At 33.2% G+C, this 21,840-nt stretch overlaps 4 protein-coding genes across 7 annotated transcripts; 2 read left to right on the forward strand and 2 right to left on the reverse strand.

Moving 5' to 3' along the window:
- Positions 91-5,551, reverse strand: LOC109356521 (glycine--tRNA ligase, mitochondrial 1-like). The gene is made up of 9 exons (XM_019599874.1): positions 5,065-5,551; positions 4,170-4,552; positions 3,670-3,787; positions 3,337-3,531; positions 2,713-2,937; positions 1,992-2,051; positions 1,798-1,878; positions 1,006-1,411; positions 91-520 (listed from the first exon to the last, which is right to left on the reverse strand). The coding sequence occupies exons 1-9, from the start codon at positions 5,521-5,523 to the stop codon at positions 288-290; spliced, it is 2,160 nt and encodes a 719-aa protein (XP_019455419.1). The 5' UTR covers positions 5,524-5,551; the 3' UTR covers positions 91-287.
- On the reverse strand, positions 6,338-9,386 carry LOC109356523 (14-3-3-like protein A). Of its 3 annotated transcripts, none has more exons than XM_019599878.1 (5): positions 9,307-9,386; positions 7,875-8,390; positions 7,617-7,739; positions 6,944-7,060; positions 6,338-6,611 (listed from the first exon to the last, which is right to left on the reverse strand). In XM_019599878.1, exons 2-5 carry the CDS (start codon positions 8,358-8,360, stop codon positions 6,549-6,551), a joined length of 789 nt encoding a protein of 262 aa, XP_019455423.1. In that variant the 5' UTR covers positions 8,361-8,390; positions 9,307-9,386; the 3' UTR covers positions 6,338-6,548. The 3 variants fall into 3 exon arrangements, with proteins under 3 accessions (XP_019455423.1, XP_019455426.1, XP_019455425.1); XM_019599881.1 differs by lacking the exon at positions 9,307-9,386 and adding an exon at positions 9,244-9,267; XM_019599880.1 differs by lacking the exon at positions 9,307-9,386 and adding an exon at positions 9,159-9,175 and having other exon boundaries at positions 7,875-8,397.
- On the forward strand, positions 12,570-16,148 carry LOC109356136 (putative disease resistance RPP13-like protein 1). The gene is made up of 3 exons (XM_019599472.1): positions 12,570-12,869; positions 13,051-15,856; positions 16,072-16,148. The coding sequence occupies exons 1-2, from the start codon at positions 12,570-12,572 to the stop codon at positions 15,844-15,846; spliced, it is 3,096 nt and encodes a 1,031-aa protein (XP_019455017.1). The 3' UTR covers positions 15,847-15,856; positions 16,072-16,148.
- On the forward strand, positions 19,030-20,421 carry LOC109357015 (30S ribosomal protein 3, chloroplastic-like). Of its 2 annotated transcripts, none has more exons than XM_019600691.1 (2): positions 19,030-19,284; positions 19,943-20,421. In XM_019600691.1, exons 1-2 carry the CDS (start codon positions 19,066-19,068, stop codon positions 20,222-20,224), a joined length of 501 nt encoding a protein of 166 aa, XP_019456236.1. In that variant the 5' UTR covers positions 19,030-19,065; the 3' UTR covers positions 20,225-20,421. The 2 variants fall into 2 exon arrangements, with proteins under 2 accessions (XP_019456236.1, XP_019456237.1); XM_019600692.1 differs by having other exon boundaries at positions 19,036-19,284; positions 19,946-20,421.

Consider the following 21,840-nt stretch of genomic DNA (forward strand, 5'->3'; position numbering starts at 1 on the left):
ATAGTAATCTGAATTGTTGAGACTCATTGACATGAGCTAGGATGGCAATTCTATGTTTGAACCTTGTAAAAGAATAGACCCTAAGAAAAAAACTTGCAAAGTTTTAACATTGTCAAAATAAAATTTTCTCTATTGAGTCATTAAGCTCTTAGTGTTACAGAAACATGAATTTCAAAACCAAAAGAAAGGTATCTAGTTGATAATTACTAATATCCATGTATCTCACTGCTAAAATAAAATAACAATATTATTTCTGTTCAAACTCAGAATAATGAAATGATAAAATTTCATTCATCTGTGGCTGTGGAAGATTGATGGGGAAAAGTAGACCAAACCTGTGCCCATGTTGTGTGTCCTTCTGTGATCTCTCTAACAACAGATGCAGCATTTTCAACATCAACTCTAACTTGATCCTTGCTGTCCCTCTCTCTAAGGGTCACTGATGTTGTTGAATCTACAGTAATAGCAAATGGCACACCAAGTTCATCTGTTCTTGCATACCTTTTTCCTATTGATGTACCTATTTACATTTTCAAATGTCATAAACTAAAACATTTATACTAGTTAAAAACCTCAACATGGAGTTTCAAATTTTGAATTAATTTCATCAAGAAAAAAACATTTTACTATTGACTAAATAGAGATGGTATGAGTAATTCTAAATCATCCTAGACACATCATTTTGGAGTTGTATCAATATAAAGCACACCAAAATAGTGTTTGAGCTTTAAAGGTATACAAGCCTTGTGACTGGGATGTCATATGATCAAAATCCATGCTAGGCATCAACAGTTGTACAACACAACAACATGGATCGAATGTCAAAAAATTTTTTTTTTGGCTCTCACACGACTACGATATTACGAATTATAAATCTTTTTTTCTTAAATTTTCAATTATTTATACGATATGAAATATATTTTGTGACAATGTTTAGAATTTGGTTTGTCTGTGTCATGATGGGTGTTCGTGTTTGTGCACGCACTTATAGTTTTATCGACTAACCTGTAATGTCAATCCTATGCGAAATGCCAGCAGCAGTCAATGACTTGGAAATGAGCTTAGCAACCTCTTCAAACTTCTGATTCTGAACCAGAGGGAAAACGGTGCACTTAATAGGAGCCACAAGTGGAGGGAAACGGAATACATTTAACTGTTCATCTCCAGCTTTACTTGGCCTCGTGTAGAAAGAGTGCTCAAAGAGGCAGTATATTATCCTCCCGATTCCAAAGGATGGTTCAATGACAGACGGTGTAAAAACTCGCTGGTGCTCTTTCTTTTTCTCTTTCTGAATGTTCACCATATTCTTCGTAATAGTGACAGTTTTCCCAAGTGTACACACTTCAAATTCAACCTCACCCTTTGATTCCAAAGTAGCCTTCATATCCAAAGCCTCTTTCTCCTTCATTGCCTGACAGAAAGGATTTCATATGTCAAGTGTGTTTTGGATCAGCCAACAAAATGAAATTATTTCAACATTGATAGTGTAATCAATTATTGTATAATAATTATAACATGATTAGTTTTTGTTTGGGTATGTTTTCTAAATTTAAGATAATCTATTTCGTTTGGATCGTAATATTTTTTTACAAAGAAAATTAACAGAAAGGGTATAAAGTTTATTTGTTAAGATAATATAATCGGGGATAACTGGAAACAAAAGGATTTAAATTGCAGAAAAAATGGCATTTTTGTAAAATTTAGTAGAACATGCTTTAAGGTGAAGTTACAGCTCCATCATGAGGCTTTTTACAGAGCAATGGTATTAAAAACCAAAACAACTACACTATAAATTACCTCAAGTGCTTCAACCACATTCTTCTGACTCCCCTTGAATGCTTGCCCCAACACTTTCTTTACTGAGGCTATAACTAATTTCTGAAACCATTTACAAACAGAGTCAATTAATGACCACAGACTATTTAACATTTTCACGAATATCTATTATCAACCAACATCAACAGTTTAACACTATAAACATGAAACAGTACCTCCACTTCCTTAGGTTCTGAAAATTTTTCCTGAGCCACCAGCTGAACACCACTTTTCTCCTGAAGTATAAAAAGCAAGAAAATGAGAATGTGGTCTCAGAGTGATAATAATAGAATAAAATATTACAATTTCTTTAGTTGTCTTTATATTATATAGTACATTAGTACTATAGGGTAAAATACATCTTATCCCCTTGAGATATAACCATTTCTCAGCTTACTCCCCCTGAAGTTTTTGACATAACCCCACATAAATTGGTTTTAAGTGGAAACTATTTTTCTAGTTTAATTAATTGCAACTTGCAAGTTAACCTCAAGACACTTGAAACCAAACTTCAAATGGGCTAAGTGGTAAATAAACAAATTACAGGGGGTTGAGTAATAAATGAAGTTTATTTTTATAACAGAAACATCACAGAGTGTGCAAATGCCTCACATTCTGTTTGATTATTAAAGGAGGTGAAGTGATAGAAAGAAAAGTTATGTGGGGTAAGTTGAGCAAAGACCATACTTTAAGGAGCTAAAAAGTATTTTATCAAATAATATATTTGCACATAATCTAATGAATTCAAGTATTATAGCTACAGTATTCACATCAAGATTCGTGAGTACTGATGTGAGAAACCAGTTCATACAAACAATGAAAAAATTCACCCAATAGAATCATTATATCTTGGATTATTAAAGTTTTCATAAGAGTACAGTTAATTAGATTTATTACCGAATGTGCACGTAAATCATATGCGGATCTATCTGCAATGCCAACACATTCAATCCAACCATAAGAACTCTCGATCTCAGCATCCCAACAGTCAGCAGCATAATGAGCCATCTCATTGGCAAGGTGTTGCCTAAATCGTAAGCGCCCCTTGTCTATACCAAGGTGTGTCAAGAAAAGATATACTCTACCAATGAAGTAACCAAGAGTCTCATTGTTGACAATACCCTGAATACAATGAAAAAACATTCATAAAGTGCCATAAAAGATGCATAATGATTATGCAGAAAAGCTGCCAAGAATGCTTGAAACTACTATAATTTAGGGCCCGTCTGTTTAAGATTAAAAATAAGTGATTTTAGATTGTGCTAATTAAGTGATTTGTTTTTTATACATTTTGATGTGAAATCAAAAGCAAATTATTTTTGGATAATCATTTTTTTATTGTATTTCAGATTTTGTGCTACTCAAAGTAGACTATGGAATTTTGATTATTTTCTGATTCTGATTATAGAAATAATCTCATCCAAAACATGTTTCATTATGTTCTAAGTGCTTTTTTTTCAAAAGAAATGATTTTGTTGAAAACTAATCTCAAATAAACACACTCTTTTAGTTCAAACTGACCTTTGAAACAGCTTCACCAAGACGGATTATCTTCGCCGATTGGCCAGACACTTGTTCCTGCCTTGGGAACATAAAAAACTCTAAGTTAGCAACTTCTGAGTATTTTGGATGAGATTTATCTTCTGGATCGACAAAGTGCTCAATTTCTGCCAGTGTAAATTCACGGACTCTGAGAAGGCCTTGGCGGGGAGATATCTGCACAAGAAAAAGCCAGATTAACCATCAGAAATGGGCAATGGCTCATCATAATCCAGTTCAACAGAAATCAATACTGACTCCATGTTAAAACAAAAAACATGTAGGTATTGATGAAACAATATAAGATTTACCAACCTCGTTTCTGAACGCCTGCCCGATTTGAGCAGCAGCAAATGGGAGTTTGCTTCCATTGTAATAGTACAAGTCTCTGAAATTCACAAATATGCCTTGTGCAGTTTCAGGACGCATATACCTGCCATTGAAGTTGGAACAAATGATAAATATCTTGACCAAAATATCCATGCAGCACATCATAGATACAAGCATAAGAATATATATAAACATATACATATGTGTATACATACGCGTATACACAAGAATACATAAACACTAGATGGATGCACATCCAGTGAGAGGAATGCTGTGAATCATTAAGAAGTTATAGGAACGAATTTGGGCAATTAATCCATACACGGATGACAAGATTAAGTGTTAGTTAGTGGTCATGCACTCACTTACAGAAGTCACGTGACTTTAAATTTTAATCTTGACCAATCATGCATGATCTAATGGTTAAAATTTATTACTCTCACACTAACACACAATTTTTAGAGTCGGACAGAAAAATTACTAACCCAGTACTTGAGCCAGATGGGCCAATTGATGTTTGGAACATCAAATTGAATGGATAGGGATCGGATAGTGGATTCTTGGTGTCTGGAGCGACAATACCAAACTCCTTGATCTTTGCACCAAGTTCTTCAGCAGAGAGATCATCCAAGGTCGCTAACAGATGCTTAAGCTCGGCAGCCTTGTCTGATGAAATGGTCAGGTCTTTCTGGAGCTTTTCATTGCAAAAGTCCTTGAGCAAGTGATCAGCCCGGTAACACGTCCCTGTCTTATCATCCTTAACCATGAGATCAGTGAACTTATCCACGTGACCCGATGCCTTGAGAACAACTTCTGGCGTCACACATGGGCAGTCAACCTCCAACATGTTCTCCTCGAGAACAAAATGCTGCACAACATAAAACATGAAACAACATCCCCTCGGCTAATATTATATATATATATATATATATATATATATATATAGTGTCCATTTCAACACATACCAGTACCACCATCAATCAAGAATCTTAGTGCATTTTTATATTTGCTTAATTTTTAGTGAAAATCACTCTTGTGGCTGTAAGCTATTTCAAATACAAAATCAACTTATTCAAACAAATTCCCAAACTTTCATCAAATATTGATCATTCAATAATTCCATCTATGTTTAGACTAGCTTCTTTAATAAATTAGAAACTACAAAAAAAAACAATTTAAAATTGCAATTTTTTTGTACTGATTCCTCGCATAAGTCCCTCCCTCCCAAAAAGTGTCATTCTCTTTTTGATATTTTTCGGGATCTAGCGGAGCTTTATACCACTACTAGACTAATGTCTTGTCGGTAAAAAATTGAATTTATTTGAATAGAATATAAAAATGAAATGAATCGAAATGAAAAGAAAAGAGAAAATAAAAAACCTGACGCCAAAACGCAAGAACATTGGATTTAACAGAACAACCAGGAGGACCATAATCATAGAGTCCAGCAACACCTCTATATATCTTAAACGACGGTATATAAAACAAACGCCGTTCCAATGTATTCACCACCGCTTGACGGAACGCTTCCTTGTTAACACTCCCTTCTCCGTTACCGTCACCGTTGATTAGCGCGTGTATTTCACGCTCTATTGTTGACTTCTCCAGCTTCAACGCGTTCAGTGCTTCCACCGCCGCGTCGATTTCGGACTTGGCTGCGGCGGAGGACTTGAGTTGACGGACGGCGTTGGCTTGGGATTCCAAGGCGGATTGGTTATCGGAGAGGGCTTTGCGGAGGTCAGTGGAAGCCATGGAGCGCGTGAAGATGACGCGGGTAGAAAGGGATAATATGAAAGAGGGTCTCGGTTTGAGTCTCAGCGAGTGGAGAAGATGCACCATACAATTTTTTCACCAACTAGGGTACTACTATTACAATTGATTATTTATTTATTTTTATTTATGAGAAAATTACATTTTTTTATTTTAAAATAAATGATAAAAAATGTATATCTCAATAAATATATAAGTTTTATATATTATCACTATCACTAATCATTCATATTTATTTATCATCAGTTTTTCATGTACTAGTTAGCTAAAAAGTTCTACATTTTTATACAAGAACAAAACATGAGTGTTTTAAGGGGAGGAAATTTGTGTTATGATATCCAATATTCATATTTAATTATTATTGACTATTAAATATAAGTTGTATAAATGAATGATAAATATTATATAACCGTATATAAATTTATTTATAATAACAATGTATAAATATTATATTATTTAGATATTGACATCGCAAAAGTTTATTACATTATGATAAAATAACTGGTTTATTTTTGTTGAAGTGCAAGTGACATAGGAGAATGTTTGTGGCTGAATTTCACCCTCTCTAAGGGTAATTGATGTTTTTTGATAATATGACAACATTTATTTGGACCATAACACACATTTTAATGGTTACTTTGGTACTCAAGTTCATTTGAGATAAGGCAATTTGTTTCTATTTGGTGGGGACAATGGTCCATGAAATACTTTTATTTGGACCATAACACACATTTTAATGGTTATGTTACAAAATCCACAGCAAAGCCCAATTGATGCGGATTTGAGTCAATGTTTTATCAATAAATATAATTTACTGAGCGTTATAGTATAGTGCTATGCAAAAAAGAATATCTCACAACTCAACACTAACACTAGGCACTCATATTATAACAATCCAAACTTCATAAAATCACTACACAAAACAAAGCACATTCTTGTCATAAACAAAGCACATAAACGATCCATTGAAACAATATAAACCACTTGCAATCATCAAATACATTAATACAATCCTACTATGGCAACACACATGGAATCTAAATTAAGGGTCTCCCAAGGTAAAGTACAGAATACATAACCGACGAACTACCGCGTCACTGCTTTCCATCACCTGATTGTTGCTCAGAAGAATCTTTGATCTCATCTCCAGCATCATCCTGGAATATTATAAGGCAACTCAAACTTATGACAAATTCAGAAAAAAATGAATACAATTTGAAGTGAGACAATTATATATGTAAATGCGTCTGCGTATGATACTCCAAACAAAGTTTCGATTTGTTTATGCCTTAAGTGTTCAGGGTATAAAAGACCTATTAAAATTGGTTTGTTCCTTGAATTTGATTTTATAGATACATCAAGAATAAAAAAGAAACATAAAGGATTACACAATGTGCAACAAATAGTCAACTCTCAAAGACCACAGTTTAACACAAATCAAGAAATGTTTAGTGTATATATAAACAAAACAAGGGAGAAAGGGAGAGACCGTGATGTCGGACGTCCACAAAGTCAGATTGTCCCGGAGAAGTTGCATGATCAATGTACTGTCCTTGTATGACTCTTCACCCAATGTGTCAAGCTCAGAAATTGCCTCATCAAATGCCTGCCATATTTAAGCATTTTTTCACAAATCATTTGAAGAAAAAAAATGGGAGAGTAGGTAAATGAAACAAACAAAAAAATTAAAGTGTAAAGTTTAGGTCCCGTGTTAACATGACACGGGAAGTACTAAGTAAAGTAGTAAACAACATCATATAGCAACCTTCCCAAATAATAAATGTGTACTAACTAACGAATGAAAAGTATCAAAATGCTAGGTTCAATCTCTTAAAATAGAATTACAAAAGTTTCTACAACAAAAAATACTAGAATTACTTGACTTCAGACTTTGCAAGCAGTTTTCACTAGTTCTGTTCAAAAATAAACTTTTGAATGCAAAAATCCATGGACATGGTATATTCCCGTGAAGCAAGATACAGGGGATTTTAGCACCACCATCTGATGAAAAAATCGATTGTGACTCACAAATTGCCATCAAAGACTGAACTATGTAGACTGTACTCTATAACACAAATACAATTTCTTCAATGATACATTGAAATATACTAGCAATGCATTTAAAAAAAACCCAGTTTTTAAATCATCGCAAGTAATGATACCTGCTTGGCAAGATTACAAGCACGATCTGGTGAGTTGAGGATTTCATAATAGAACACAGAAAAGTTGAGTGCAAGACCCAGCCTTATTGGGTGAGTTGGGGCCAGGTCGGCAAGAGCAATATCCTGGACGAAAGAAGCACACAAATGTTGAGGTCAGAAACTACTACCGATCGAAAAGCATTCAAAAACTACAAATATCTTGATAAATGTAGAGCGCATAAACAACCACACTCGCTAGTCACTACTGCCGTAATGTACCTGAGCTGACTTGTATGCCAACAAGGTACTCTCAGCAGCTTCTTTTCTCTCTGCCCCAGTCTTAAATTCAGCAAGGTACCTATGGTAATCACCCTTCATTTTAAGGTAAAACACTTTAGACTCGGCTGTTGTAGCTGATGGAACGAGATTAGACTCAAGGAGATTCAAGATCCCATCACAGATCTTGCTTAGCTCAGCCTCAATCTTCCCCCTATAGTCTTTAATGATAGTGACATGATCCTCATTGCCCCTACTCTCTTCCTTCTGCTCAATGGATGAGATGATCCTCCATGAAGCTCTCCTTGCACCAATCACATTCTTGTAAGCCACGGAGAGTAGATTCCTCTCCTCCACAGTTAATTCCTCACCGTTTCCGGTCTTTGCAACCTTCTCCATGAACTCCACCATCTCCTCATAACGCTCTGCTTGCTCCGCCAACTTTGCCAGGTAAACGTTTTCCTCCCGGGAAGAACCGACAGCTGCCATTTTTGTTGATTTCACCACTTATCCTGCAAACTAAAATTCATTAAAAGAAAGTGAGATTCATCACATAGTGGCATATTTATTTAAACTTCATTCACAAACAACAACAACAATAACCAAGCCGTAATCCTATTAAGTGGGCCTGGCTACATGAATCGAATGACGACACAAACAAAATGTTACTACTTTGATAAAAAGAAAAATCAGTTCTGTAACTTGCACAGTTGTTAGGTTAGAGTTTTGGAAAAAGCGGAAGCTGGAAAAAAGAAGCTAAAATTCAGATTTTTTAGATGCTGTTTTTCAGGCCAAAATTTATTTTCTGCAAAAACACTGGAATCACTTTTTTAAGCCTAAATGTGGAATATTCTCATCAACCGAGCAAACTTTAATTCATTCAAAGAAGAAAACATGAAATTTGTTGCACAAGGGTCAATTTGTTCACACTTTTCTTAAACACAAAATTATTTTGACTAGAAAAAGTCAGTTCTGACAATTTCCAAAAAGCTGCAATTCAGCTTCTGACAAAAAATATCTTTCAGCTTCTAGAAAAATCACTTTTTTAAGCGTAAACAAACTAGCTGTAAATACTGCAGTATTCCACAATCATGAATTTTTTCGATCCGTTTCTAGAATTTTCCTAGTAACCACACAAACTTATTCTCAAAATTCGATAGTGCAATAAAAATACAATGAAATTAGCCAAACCAAGATGCTCAAAACATAAATGAAAAACAATCATAAGAATAATCAGAATAAATTAAATTTAAAAGTTAAGAAAATAGTAATAAACAGTACCCCCAAAAAACTAGAAGTAGAAGATGCAGATCTGGAGAAAATGAAACGCAGGAAAAACAAAAAAAATGAAACTTTAAGAAAAAATGGAAACCCTAAAAAAGAGATGAGACTTCTTCTATTGAAAATTGAAAGAGAGAGAAGAGGAGAAAAAAACCTGAAGGTGAGGGTAGAGATTGGAAAAGAGAAGAAGACAGAGGGAAATTATTTAATACTATATTAACGAGTCTTGGTTGGATTGGTACATGTTTAATTCACCTTAAGCAATATCTCGGATTCAAATCTTATAAATGGAAAAAATATCGACTAAAAAGTTAACACACATACATATGGATATTTCTGCTCGGACAATATTACTTTCAATATGATAATACATGTAGAAAACCAACAAAAATATTAATTAAGAAAAAGATATATTAACTTATCACACTTATTAATTTCTCAATTATAATAATAAATGTATGTTGTTGAAAACATTTATGTCATCAAATTTTTAATTCCTAAAAAGCTTTATGGTTTCAACTAAGGGTGGAAGCGGGTTAGATCAGGTCAGGTTTTGTTTTCAAAGAGTCTATATTGTATATGAAAGTTTGGGTGCTTATTAGTATGTTTAATATTTTTTTCAAAACTTATGTCTCATTTGTTTAAAAGCCTAGTCTATCTTGTTAGCTGTTTAAAGGTCTGTTATAATATATAATGTTGAAATATGTCATCATGTGTACATTTAAGTATGCCAATATTTTTACTTTTAATTAGAATTTTTTAACTTTAACAATTAAATTATATTTTTATATACATTTTTATATTAAAATTACATATATATTATAATATTACTTATATTAAAATTGTATAATATAATTAAATATGTCAGTCTGTTAGGCTTAACATGCCTTTTGGATGGCCTAAAGCCTGACCTATTAAAGTAAATAGGCTTTTCAAAAGTCTGAGTCTGATTTATCTACAAAAAAAAGTCTGATCTAACTTGGTCTAACCTATTATAGATCATGTAATAGGCCTCTGGTGGGTGGCCTAGCGTGTTTCCACCCTTAATTTCAACTAAACAGGATCACATAACTATATTTGTAAGTGTCTATCAATTGTATATAAAATAATAAAATCTCTTTGTCATGATGTAATCAAAAAACACCATGCTAGACAATGTAATATATATGCACTTAAAAGCAGTAAATAATTTTTTCATTCTTATTCGGATATTTCATATTATTTTATAATTTATTACAATTATCTATAAAATAAGAAGAACATATATATTTTTATCTACAATAACAAACATCATTCTTATTCTTATTTTGTTCTCACAACAAATACATTTTTCTCATAACATCTACATCTCTTCTCGCTTTCATTTGTCCAACAACAACATCAAAAAATTGTTCTTATTTAAGAACAAAAGTCAGAAAATAAATATGACATAATAAATAATAGAGTAAGAATATTCTTATTCGGTTAAAAATAACAATTGTGGTTGCTCTAATACTTTGTTTGGTTTCCAAGTGAAAATTAGAGGAAGTAAAATTTAAGAAATGAAAGTAGAAGAAAAGATAATTAATGGAAAATAAAATGATTTTTTAATTATTTGATATGAACATAAAAATATTAATTAAATATTTCTACAAATAATGGTGTATGAAAAACATATTTATATTATAATTAATTAAAATATTATTAACACAAGATTAAACTCCATTAGGTCACTTTATTTATTTTTTAGTGCAATATCTATTAATTGACATTATAAAAATTTATATACGGTTAGAATGTCATTTATCATTTATTTTCATTACTTTTACTCAAAAATCAATAATAATTAAAAATAAATGACAGATAATACAATTACAATATAAAAACTCTTATATTATTAAGGTATACATTTTTTCTCTTTATTTTTTTGTACAGGGGGCACATAAGAAACTAAAAAAAAACAATCCATCTCCTAGATGTTATGTTATCAATGTCTAACCTATCATATTTAAAAATAGAGATGGCAAAACGGGCCGCCCGGCCCGTTTAGCCCGCGCCCACAAATGTCCGCAAAAATTTAAGCAAGTGTGGCCATGTCCTTATTAGTTAACGGACAAAATTTAATGCCCTGCCCATTTTAAAACGGGCTAACGGGCTTGCGGGCAGCTCACGAACATTATTGAATAATTAAAAATTCATATAAAAAATGAAATTAAGTTAAATAAAGTAGTTGAAGATGAAAAACGAACAATATTTTTGATATTTTATATGAAGTTTAACAAATTATATTAGATTACAATTTCGTTAGGGATTAAAAATCACATTACATCATAATTAATCTAAAATTTTCTTACTTTTTTCTTAAATTATGTTTATGGGCCGCTCACGGACCCAACGAAAATGCCCGCAAGCTTGGCGGACAAAACGAGCTAATAGGCAAAAAAATTATGCCCTGCCCACAAAAAAATACGGGCTATGTGGGTGCACCCACGAGCTATACCTGTTTTGCCATGTCTATTTAAAAATAACCTTAAGAAATTTATGTTGTCTAGTCAAATATAAACCCTTGATACCACTAAAATGTTCATCTAAGAATACATCATCAACCTCTTCATCATCAAAACCCATACAATTATGTGGCTCTTAATCCATACAATCATGTGGCTCTAAACCCATACAATCCCACCACTACTTTTCCTACTAGAAAAAAACAACAACTTATCTCATTCTTATAATTTAGGGGAGGAGAAAAAAATAAAAATCTCCTCGTTGACGATTTAGGGGGGAGATAGAAAAAAAATGCACTTTAATAAAATCCCAGTGCCAATTTTAGGGGAGTCAGAAAAAAAAGAATTTGTCAATTTCATTATCGATTTCTGAAAAATTACAATAGTTTTATAATTTTTCTTACACCAAAACTAATTATAATTTTTCAGTTAAATGTGCACTATATATGTGAATTTGTCCAATTCAACTACAATTATTAGACTTGCTACGGTTTGCCTTTTGTTATGGTTTGTGGTTTTTGCTTTTTTGGTGGTTTGCAATTATTAGATATAAAGGAGTGACCTACTTTTCTCATATTGTACAGTAAATTCATTCTTATGGACAGCTAAGAATCGCACTACTACTTTTCCCACTAAACAAAGAAAAAACAATAACAACTTGTCTCATTCTTATATCATTTTTATTAAAGAGTGAATATTCACTTACTCAAAAAGTAGAAATTTTAAACTTATTTCTTTTTTTTAGTCATTAATTTTATGGACATTTAATAGTATTGACTTAGACATTGTATTTCATTATAACTAATAGCTAAGATGTGGAGTAAGTTGACATTCGGCTGTTTCTAGTATGTAGCCAGCTGGTAGCATGTAAATATGTTGAATAGCACTTAGTCTTCATCACTATTGACAATTGTGAATTATTGTTGAAACTATGGCAAGTGCAGTTGTGGGTGGAGCTTTTCTCTCTGGTTTTGTGAATGTTGTTTTTGATAGGCTCCTTTCACCTGAAGCTCTCAACTTGATCCAAGGTAAGAAGCTTGATCAACACTTGGTACAAAGGTTGAAGACTTCTTTGTTAGCTGCTGAAGCTCTTGTTACTGATGCTGAGATGAAACAATTCCATGATGAAAATATCAAGACTTGGCTTGATTCTCTCAAATATGCTGTTTATGATGCTGATGACTTACTTGATCTTATTCTTACACAAGCTGCTACTCAAAACAAGAAAAAGGTCAGTCATTTTCTCTCTATTTTCAAGGATAGGAAGATTGTTAGTGACTTGGAAGATCTCCAATTCCTAATCCTATCCTCATCCTCTTCCTATCCTCGTCCTCATCCTCATCCTCATGCTCTTACTTATCTTCATCCTCATACTCCTCCTAATCCTCATCCTATCCTCCTCCTCATCCTAGTGTGAAGAATTTGATATTGTTAAGATTACACAGACTATAATAGAGGCTGTGACTCGTGGACCTTGCAACACGAAGGATCTAAGTTTACTTCAAGAAGATTTGAAGGGCAAGCTGTCCGGAAAGAAGTTCTTTATTGTTCTGGACGATGTATGGAATGATGATCGTCATCTATGGAATAATTTTCAAACACCATTTCAATATGGGGTTAAGGGAAGTAAAATTCTGGTAACAACTCGCAGTAAGGATGTTGCTTCAGTAGTCCAATCTTGTCCCCCTTACATCCTCAATGAGTTGTCTGATGAATATTGTTGGTCTGTGTTTAAGGATAATGCAAGTTATGATGAATCGAGTGGTAATCCGGCTCTAGAAGAAATTGGTAGGAAGATTGTTAAGAAGTGTAAGGGATTACCTTTAGCCGTAGAAACACTGGGAGGCCTGCTGCGGACAAAACATGATACCAAGAATTGGAATGCCATATTGGAGAGTGAAGTTTGGGAGTTCTCTGTAAAAGATAGTAAGATCGTTCCAGCATTGTTGATAAGTTATTACCATCTCCCTTCATATTTAAAACGTTGCTTTGTCTATTGTTCATTATTTCCCAAGGATTATACATTTACTAAAGATGAGTTGATCTTATTATGGATGGCAGAAGATCTTTTAGAGCAGCCAAAGCGAGGAAAAACTTTTGAAGAAATTGGTTGTGAGTATTTTGATACTTTAGTTTCTAGATTGTTCTTCAAACAGTTTAGTACTAGAAATGATTTTTTTGTGATGCATGATCTTATGCATGACTTAGCAATATCCATTGGTGGGAATTTCTATTCTCAGTTTGAAGATCTCGGAAATGCAGATGAGATGAGTACGGAGACTCGACATTTGTCATATAAAAGGTTAACTCATCCTATCTCAAAAGACTTTGATGCCTTTAGTAGAATAAAATCTTTGAGGACATTGTTGCATATTGATTGCTCAACTCCTTCACCATTCAGCAATGAAAACATCACACTATCCAACAATAAGTGCTTAAGAGTTTTGTCAATTGGTCCCGATAGAGAACTCAATGTACTACCAGATTCAATATGCAAGTTGATTCATTTGCGTTACTTGAGTTTATGTACAAATATGAAGACATTGCCGGATTCACTGGGTGACTTGTACAATCTACAAACACTGAAGTTGTCAGATTGTACAAGTTTGAATATGCTGCCCAACAGCATGCAAAATCTAGTGAACTTGCGGCATCTTGATATCAGAGAAACTCCTATATTAGAGATGCCTCCAGGAATGAGCAAATTAAAAAAATTGCATTTTTTAAGTGACTTTGTTGTGGGCAAGCATAAAGAGAATGGGATCATGGAATTGGGTGAACTTTCAAATTTGCATGGATCATTATGCATTAGCAAATTAGAGAATGTTGCTAATAGTAGTGATGCATTGAAGGCAAGAATAATGGATAAGACACACATTGACATGTTGTTCTTGGAATGGTCTCTGGGGGTTGACATGGTTACTTCCTCAGAATCAGAAAGAGATATACTTGACAAGTTAAAACCTCACGAAGGCTTGCAAGTGTTATCAATCCGAAATTACAAAGGTACAAAATTTATGGATTGGGTAGGGCATCCTTCCTATCGCAACATGACTCATCTAGTATTGCAGCGTTGTATAAATTGTTGGACGCTTCCTTCACTTGGACAACTATCATCTCTTAAGTCCCTAGAGATTCGTAATTTTGATGGACTAGTAAATATCGGTGATGATTTTTACAAGTATTATGACGATCAGTCTTCATTGGAAGCATCCTTTCCATCCTTGGAGGATCTAACATTTCTGGATTTGCCATGTTGGGAGGAGTGGCAGTCTTCTGAGCACAATGCTTTTCCTAAACTTAAGACACTTGCAATAGACAATTGTCCCAGTTTAAAGGGGAATCTGCCTAGTCACCTTCCTGCTCTTGAAACAGTTAGTATTTGCGATTGTCCTCAGCTTGCTTCTTCTCTCCCAAAGGCTCATGCTATTCAACATCTGTGTATCTATAGAAGCAACAAAGTGTTGTTACAAGAGATTCCACTTTCACTTCAGTCTATAACAATTTCAGAACGTGAGGTGGTTAAGTATCTAGAATCTCTTTCGGTGTCCCAATCACAGGTTGTTGCTCTTCGCACTCTCCAGATATGGGAATGCGACAATTTTGCGTCCTTCCCTATAGAAGGATTGGCTGTTCCTAGCATGACCTATTTAGGTCTCTACCATTGTGAGAAGTTGAAGTCATTGCCTTGTCACATGAATACCCATCTCCCAAATTTGGAGAGGCTTGATATATATGATTGCCCAGAAATTGAATTGTTTCCTGATGGTGGTTTGCCTCCTAACTTGAAAAAACTTATTATCAGAAATTCCGATAAACTACTAAGCAACCTATCATCAATTGGTGTGCATGAGGGTCTCACCAATCTTCATATCAGCGGCCCATGTGAAAGTGTCAAGTCCTTCCCGAAGGACCTTTTGTTGCCTCAACTTCCTGCCCTTACAACTTTGAAACTGTATGATTTTCCAAAGATGAAGACATTGGACTGCGAAGAGCTTCTCCACCTCACCTCACTCCAAGTATTCATAATTTCAGAATGTCCGGAACTGAGGTATATGACAGGAGAGAGGTTGCCAGCCTCTCTAATTCAACTTCAAATCAAAGATAGTTTGTGTTTGGAGGAACTGTGCAAGATGAAGGACCCTAATATTTGGCCCAAAATTTCCCACATCCCAGACATTCAAATTAATAGGAGAAGGCTCACATGATTATCAACAGGTAATTCTCATTCACATGTATTATGCATCATGTTCTGCTATCACCATGCTTCATTTTCATTTTGCTTAAACTGATATAGCTCATATGGATGGACAAACATGAAGCTTTCACAAATCATGTCAGTTCTTAAACCTCACATCTCAATCAAGAGAATGGTGATTTCACTAAACTCATATTTAAGTTTACATTTTTATTGTCATATCTTTTGCTTTTAGTGTTGGTAGATTCATGCAAAAAGGAATCAGTATAAGAAGTACAAGCTTCCTAGTTAAATGCCAAATTTTCTTTTATAGTGAACATTTTTGTATAATTTAAGCAAGAAAGAGATGAACATAGCTAATGATTTTTCCCTTTTGTATGCAGGTTTGTACATATGCAAAGTGCTATTGCCATTTTCAGAATAAAACTAAGATTTCTTCTGTTTAGTGTGTATCTTCTCCATTCATTGATTTATATATAACATTTAGTAAGTTTATTGTGTTTATCCTACCAGTATTAGGAAGACTTTGTTATTCATTATTTTCATAGTGAAATATTTTCTGGACTAGGTCTCGTGGTTTTTATTATCTCTTTGAGATAAGTTTTCCACGTTAAAAATTGCACTCTCTGATTTAACTTTTTTCTGCTTGGTATAATTTTTAGTATTCTCTTGTTTTTTTGGTTTAGTTCTCACCTGATTGGAGTTACTGTGTTGTGAGCTTTGTTACCAACACCTTCACTTAGCTTCTACGAGTTTATCCACATCGAGACTAATCTTTGTTATCAACTCTTTGAACAAATGGGCATTCTAAAACTAAGATTTCTTACAATCTTACTCACAAAACTCTTCTATATATATGTTGCACAGAGCACAAGGTGTATAAGAATTAAAATAATATTCCATAAAACTATTTATTTATTAACTTAAATTCTTCAATTTAATTATAAAATAATATAATTATTTAGTAAAGATTAGGACATTTGTTAGTGTGTGATCATGTAGGTTCAATACTAAGTTGATAGTAAATCAATTAAATTAGTTTACTAACCAAGGTTGGTTTCTAGCAACAGTTAACATGAAGTGATATATATTTTATTTTCAAGAACCACTAGAAGATTAATTAAAATATTTTTTCATCTGGTACAATTGTCAAACTTTAATAAGTTGTCATAATGACTTAAAGAAACTCATTTCTTTATTCATTGTAATATTTTGGCCAATGTCTTATTTATTATAAAGCTCAAATTCATTACTAGATTCTTTCTTGATTAATTACTAATTCTACAAGCATTTAATCATACCTAAAATTAAAACTGGTTGTTAATTTAATAAATGAATTGTCAAAAGAATTATATAAATATCATATCCACATGTACTTGGTTAATATTAAATTATTTAGCAAACATGTTTAAATTGGATGAGTAAGAGTTTTGGTTGGAAAACTTAATTAATGAAAGTAAAAGTAAAACAAGCATAAAATGGCGAATTTGAATTGACGATGAAGAATCTGATATTAGACTTCATTATTGAACCTCTGTTATCCAATATATAATGACATAATAAATATGATTATTCTTATAAATTTTCCACCACCAGTTCTTATCTATTTACCAATTTCTTGCATAATTGATCAATGATTTAATTCACTAATTCTCAATCTCTTCACAAATTAATCAACCAATCATAATAAATTTGGTGTTATAATGATTAGTTCAATTAATTTCATTTCTAGAATTAATATGTTACTATATGAAATACCCTAGGTCTAGTTTAAACATGGAATTTTCATTATATATGTTCAAACTTTAAGTCATGCATTGGATTGTTACACCAAACAAACAGTAGAAAGAACATTAAACATGAAAAACTATGAAGTAATATTAAAAGCATAAAGTCATATCGGAGATATCAAGTTGCATAGAGTTATGTTGTCTTTTGTCTTCCGATTTCATTGTAACTCTTATGGTCTATTTCAGTGTCGTTGTGTTAGGGATGAATCCTAATAGAGATGAACACTATGACTTATGGGGCTAGTAAATTAATTAGGTAGTAACTAAGATGGAGTTTCGCTGCATTGTGACAGTCATAGTGCTTCTTATCAAAGAATTAGGTGTATCATGCTAGGACCAAACATATTGATTTCACAAGACCAGAGAGTTGGTAGCTTATGGACAGATACTATTAGAGAAAGTTCACACTTCAGAAAATGCACCTAATATGTTAACTAAGTCGGTTAGTGTAGACAAGTTCAGATATTGCCTGAGCTTGCTGAACATTAATTAATACTAACTAGTCTATGAAGCGCCCCCAACCCAATGACAGAAGATGGAGATTAATGATATTTGCCAAGGTGTAGATTGTTATACGGTGACTCATATTCTCTAGATAACAACAATACAATTTATGAATTTTGGCTAATGTAAAAGGGTTGAGATAGAGAGAATATATATTTATGTGATGTAAAATAATGTCAAAAAGAGAACAATAACTAAACACAAATCTTTATTCTCAAATAGATAGTGGTAACATCTCAACATTCCAGGGGATGTACTTCTCTAATTCTCTAATACATAATGTTAGTCTCTCAAAGCTCCCGGAGACACAACTGACTGTACTTCATTACCAAATTTCTTGTATTATTCTCTTATCTCTATTCTCTTTTATTATTTGATTGTTCACTTATTTCCAACATTAATAATACAATTTTTTACATTATCATTATATTATTCAATGATTATTAACTTAATAGTACAAATTCTTTTATATTATCATTATATTATTCGATCATTAGTAATGTTAGATCAGTTTACACCTAAGTTAGGTTACACTAGTTATACTTAATCTTAACCATTCATTTTCTTAGACTAACGGACCAAATAAGTGAGTGCAATAAGTGATAAGAGAGAAAAATAGAAATCTTAAATAACTTTTAAGTTTAACTAATTTGGTCCGTTGGATCTAAAAAATAAATAGCTGAAATTTATCATAACTTAATTCTTACCCCAAAGATAAGAAGATATATTTTATTATTCTAAAAAAAACTCAGATTAAGTATAATATTCTCTTTCATTAAGTATCATATTAAGTAGAAAAGACCTAATTGATATTTTTATACAAAAAATATAAAACAAAAATAAAAATGAGAAAACAAACACGACACACTCTCTCTCTCTTATCTTGTTTATATGTTGTTGTGTTGTGTTTTATCATTGTAAGTATTGAGAAGACAATGGTGATGATGTTATCTTCTTCCTCTACTTTCTCACTTCTTCACCCAAACCCACTTCTTCCTTTTCACTATTCTCTCTCTTTTTCTTCCAAAAATCTCACCTTTTCACATATCAAACCCTCTTCTCTTACCCTCTCAGCTTCTTCTATTGATTCACCACTTGTTGCACAACCACAACAAGATGAGTCACTTCTAAATGAATCTGAATCCATTCCTCAGGTTTACTCTTTCTTTTCCTTTTTCTACAATTCATTATGTATCTATGTATGTATGTTCTTGTAATTCCAGTTACAATACTCAAAAGGGGTGGAATATTTCTGGATAATATGTTGCATTTAATAAATACAAATTTCCAAGATTTATTTTTTATGTGAACCCTCATTTTGGCCCTGAAATTTGAAGTACTGGTCATGTTATTTGTTGATTTTAGGAAATTATCATATTAATCCTTGAGTTATAGTAGTTTAGTTCTTAATATCAATAGTCATTCATTCAAATTTATTAGGACTCATTTGACTGAGATATTACAAATTCAGTGACTAATTTATAGGTTTACTTAAGTTAGAGACTAATATCTCCCAACACTTAAATTTAAGGGACTGATATGTTGATTTACTTAGTCAAGATGCATGCCAAATCATTCTCTAAAAATGATTTGGCATGGATATTGACTCTATGGACGAGTCCGAGTCGTTTCCGGTTCCATCACTTTATTAAAGCTTACACTTCTTGGATGTTGCTGAATTTTGTGTACCTAGTTTTTCCTGGCTGTGCATAGCATTACTCCATATTTTATTTTGAAATGCCTTTTTTTCGATCTCTAATTTAAGCTGAAAAATATTATGCTCATGTATCTTTTTGTTGGTTTTACTGTTAGAAGCTTGGCGTGGTTGTGAAGCCAAATGACAAGCCAAGGCTTGTGTTGAAGTTCATTTGGATGGAGAAGAACATTGGCATTGCACTTGACCAAATGATACCGGGTCATGGCACGATTCCCTTGAGTCCTTACTACTTTTGGCCTAGGAAAGATGCTTGGGAGGAGCTTAGGGAGTTACTCGAGAGCAAGCCTTGGATATCTCAGAAGCAGATGATTATTCTCCTGAATCAAGCTACCGATATCATCAACTTGTGGCAGCAGAGTGGTGGTAACTTGGTGTAACCTTGAATGTAGTATATTTCGAATCTTTTTTTCTATTTAATGTTTTGTGTCAATAGGATGTTACCATTTTAATGTTATGGATGTTCTGGTACATTGCCTTGTGTTGCAGCCGAGCTCGTTTTATTACAATGTATGTGAGACAAGTGCCCAATTCTTTTATGAATCATTACTGTGTTAGTTTATCGCAGTTTTATCTCCGAACTTGCTGAGTAATAAAAGCTTGGTTGCGAACCATGCTGGTGATCGTGTCACTGCTTAATCTCACTGTTAATTATTTTGAAATAGTGAGACCACTGGCCGAGAAACATAAGACGCAATTGTATATGGTAATCAGTTGCATTTCGAGAAAACGATATCACAAATTTTGAAATATCTAGAACCGCCTGATCTTGAGTAAGATAATAAGGACATAAGAGTATGATGTTCTTCAGTTTAATTACCATCTTATTAGTTGCGAAGGGAAATTACATCCTGATTTTATTTTTTACTGGCCATGTTGTGATTGGAAAATCGGACTTGTATATATTGTTCACTCTGCAGATGACTCCATTCTTCAATGTACTGCTCAAATATTTAAGCACTCCTCAGTAACATCGTCTTCCGAATATGTGTTGATGATGCATATGTGTCTGCATTGAAAAATATTCTCCACCTGATCTTTCCAGCACAGGTCTTCTCACTATAGGATATATAGTTGGATCAGTTTGAGATCTCTGTGGATTATGTCTTCTAGCTTGGTAAGAAGGGTGATATTTCTCTCTTCGCCGAAGTGTTCATTCTTGCCGAAGTGTAACTCTGTATTCTCTGATGTTTGAATATTATCTCTTGGATTTTGACTTGATTGAGATGCAAATTGTTTTGTGATTTCTCTGCTTCACTTTCAAGTCCAATTCTTTAAGATCAAGATGGTTGCTTTTTTAAATAACTTCATCCTCACCATGGGATGCACATGCACCTTGTCAAGAGTAGCACTAAGATTTGAGGTAGCGAATAAGTTCATGAGTTCGAGTTGCAGGAAATTCCCTTTAGGAGGAATAAAATACTGTTGGAGCATTTAAGCTTAAAGAATAACACACTCAATAAATTCATGGGTCTAGACGAATAGCATGTCAAGGCTGGAGTGTTATGACTTTTATCCCAAAAGATTAAGGTTCAATTCCTGATAATAGACTTGTTTAGAGGGACAGTCACATCCTCCAAAAGAGATTAGTTCCTTACTCAAAAGATGAGGAGATATCATTGGTAGTACCAAATAAATAAAAGCTTAACCTATGCAACAACTTATTATTCAAAATCTGACAATCAACAACTATTATTACACATAAGTTCTTATTAAAAAATATGACATGTGATTTGTCTCTTACAGTTACATCACACATTTATCAATTTAATATGGTTTTTTGTTGACGTTTATTAATGTCCAGGATTCAAAACTCTAACCAAGGCATGTTATGTTGATGGACAAAAAATGTGTGAGAATCCGAAGGATTACCATGTTGTCTATATACATTTGCGCATTATGCTAACAAGTATCATTACCTTATCCTGATAAGCGAATAGATTATTTTCAGGATTTGAACTCGTGACCTAATAGTCACTAAACAACATTCTTATCA

The sequence above is a fragment of the Lupinus angustifolius genome, chromosome LG09 (assembly GCF_001865875.1).
Source record: "Lupinus angustifolius cultivar Tanjil chromosome LG09, LupAngTanjil_v1.0, whole genome shotgun sequence".
Classification (NCBI taxonomy): domain Eukaryota; kingdom Viridiplantae; phylum Streptophyta; class Magnoliopsida; order Fabales; family Fabaceae; genus Lupinus; species Lupinus angustifolius.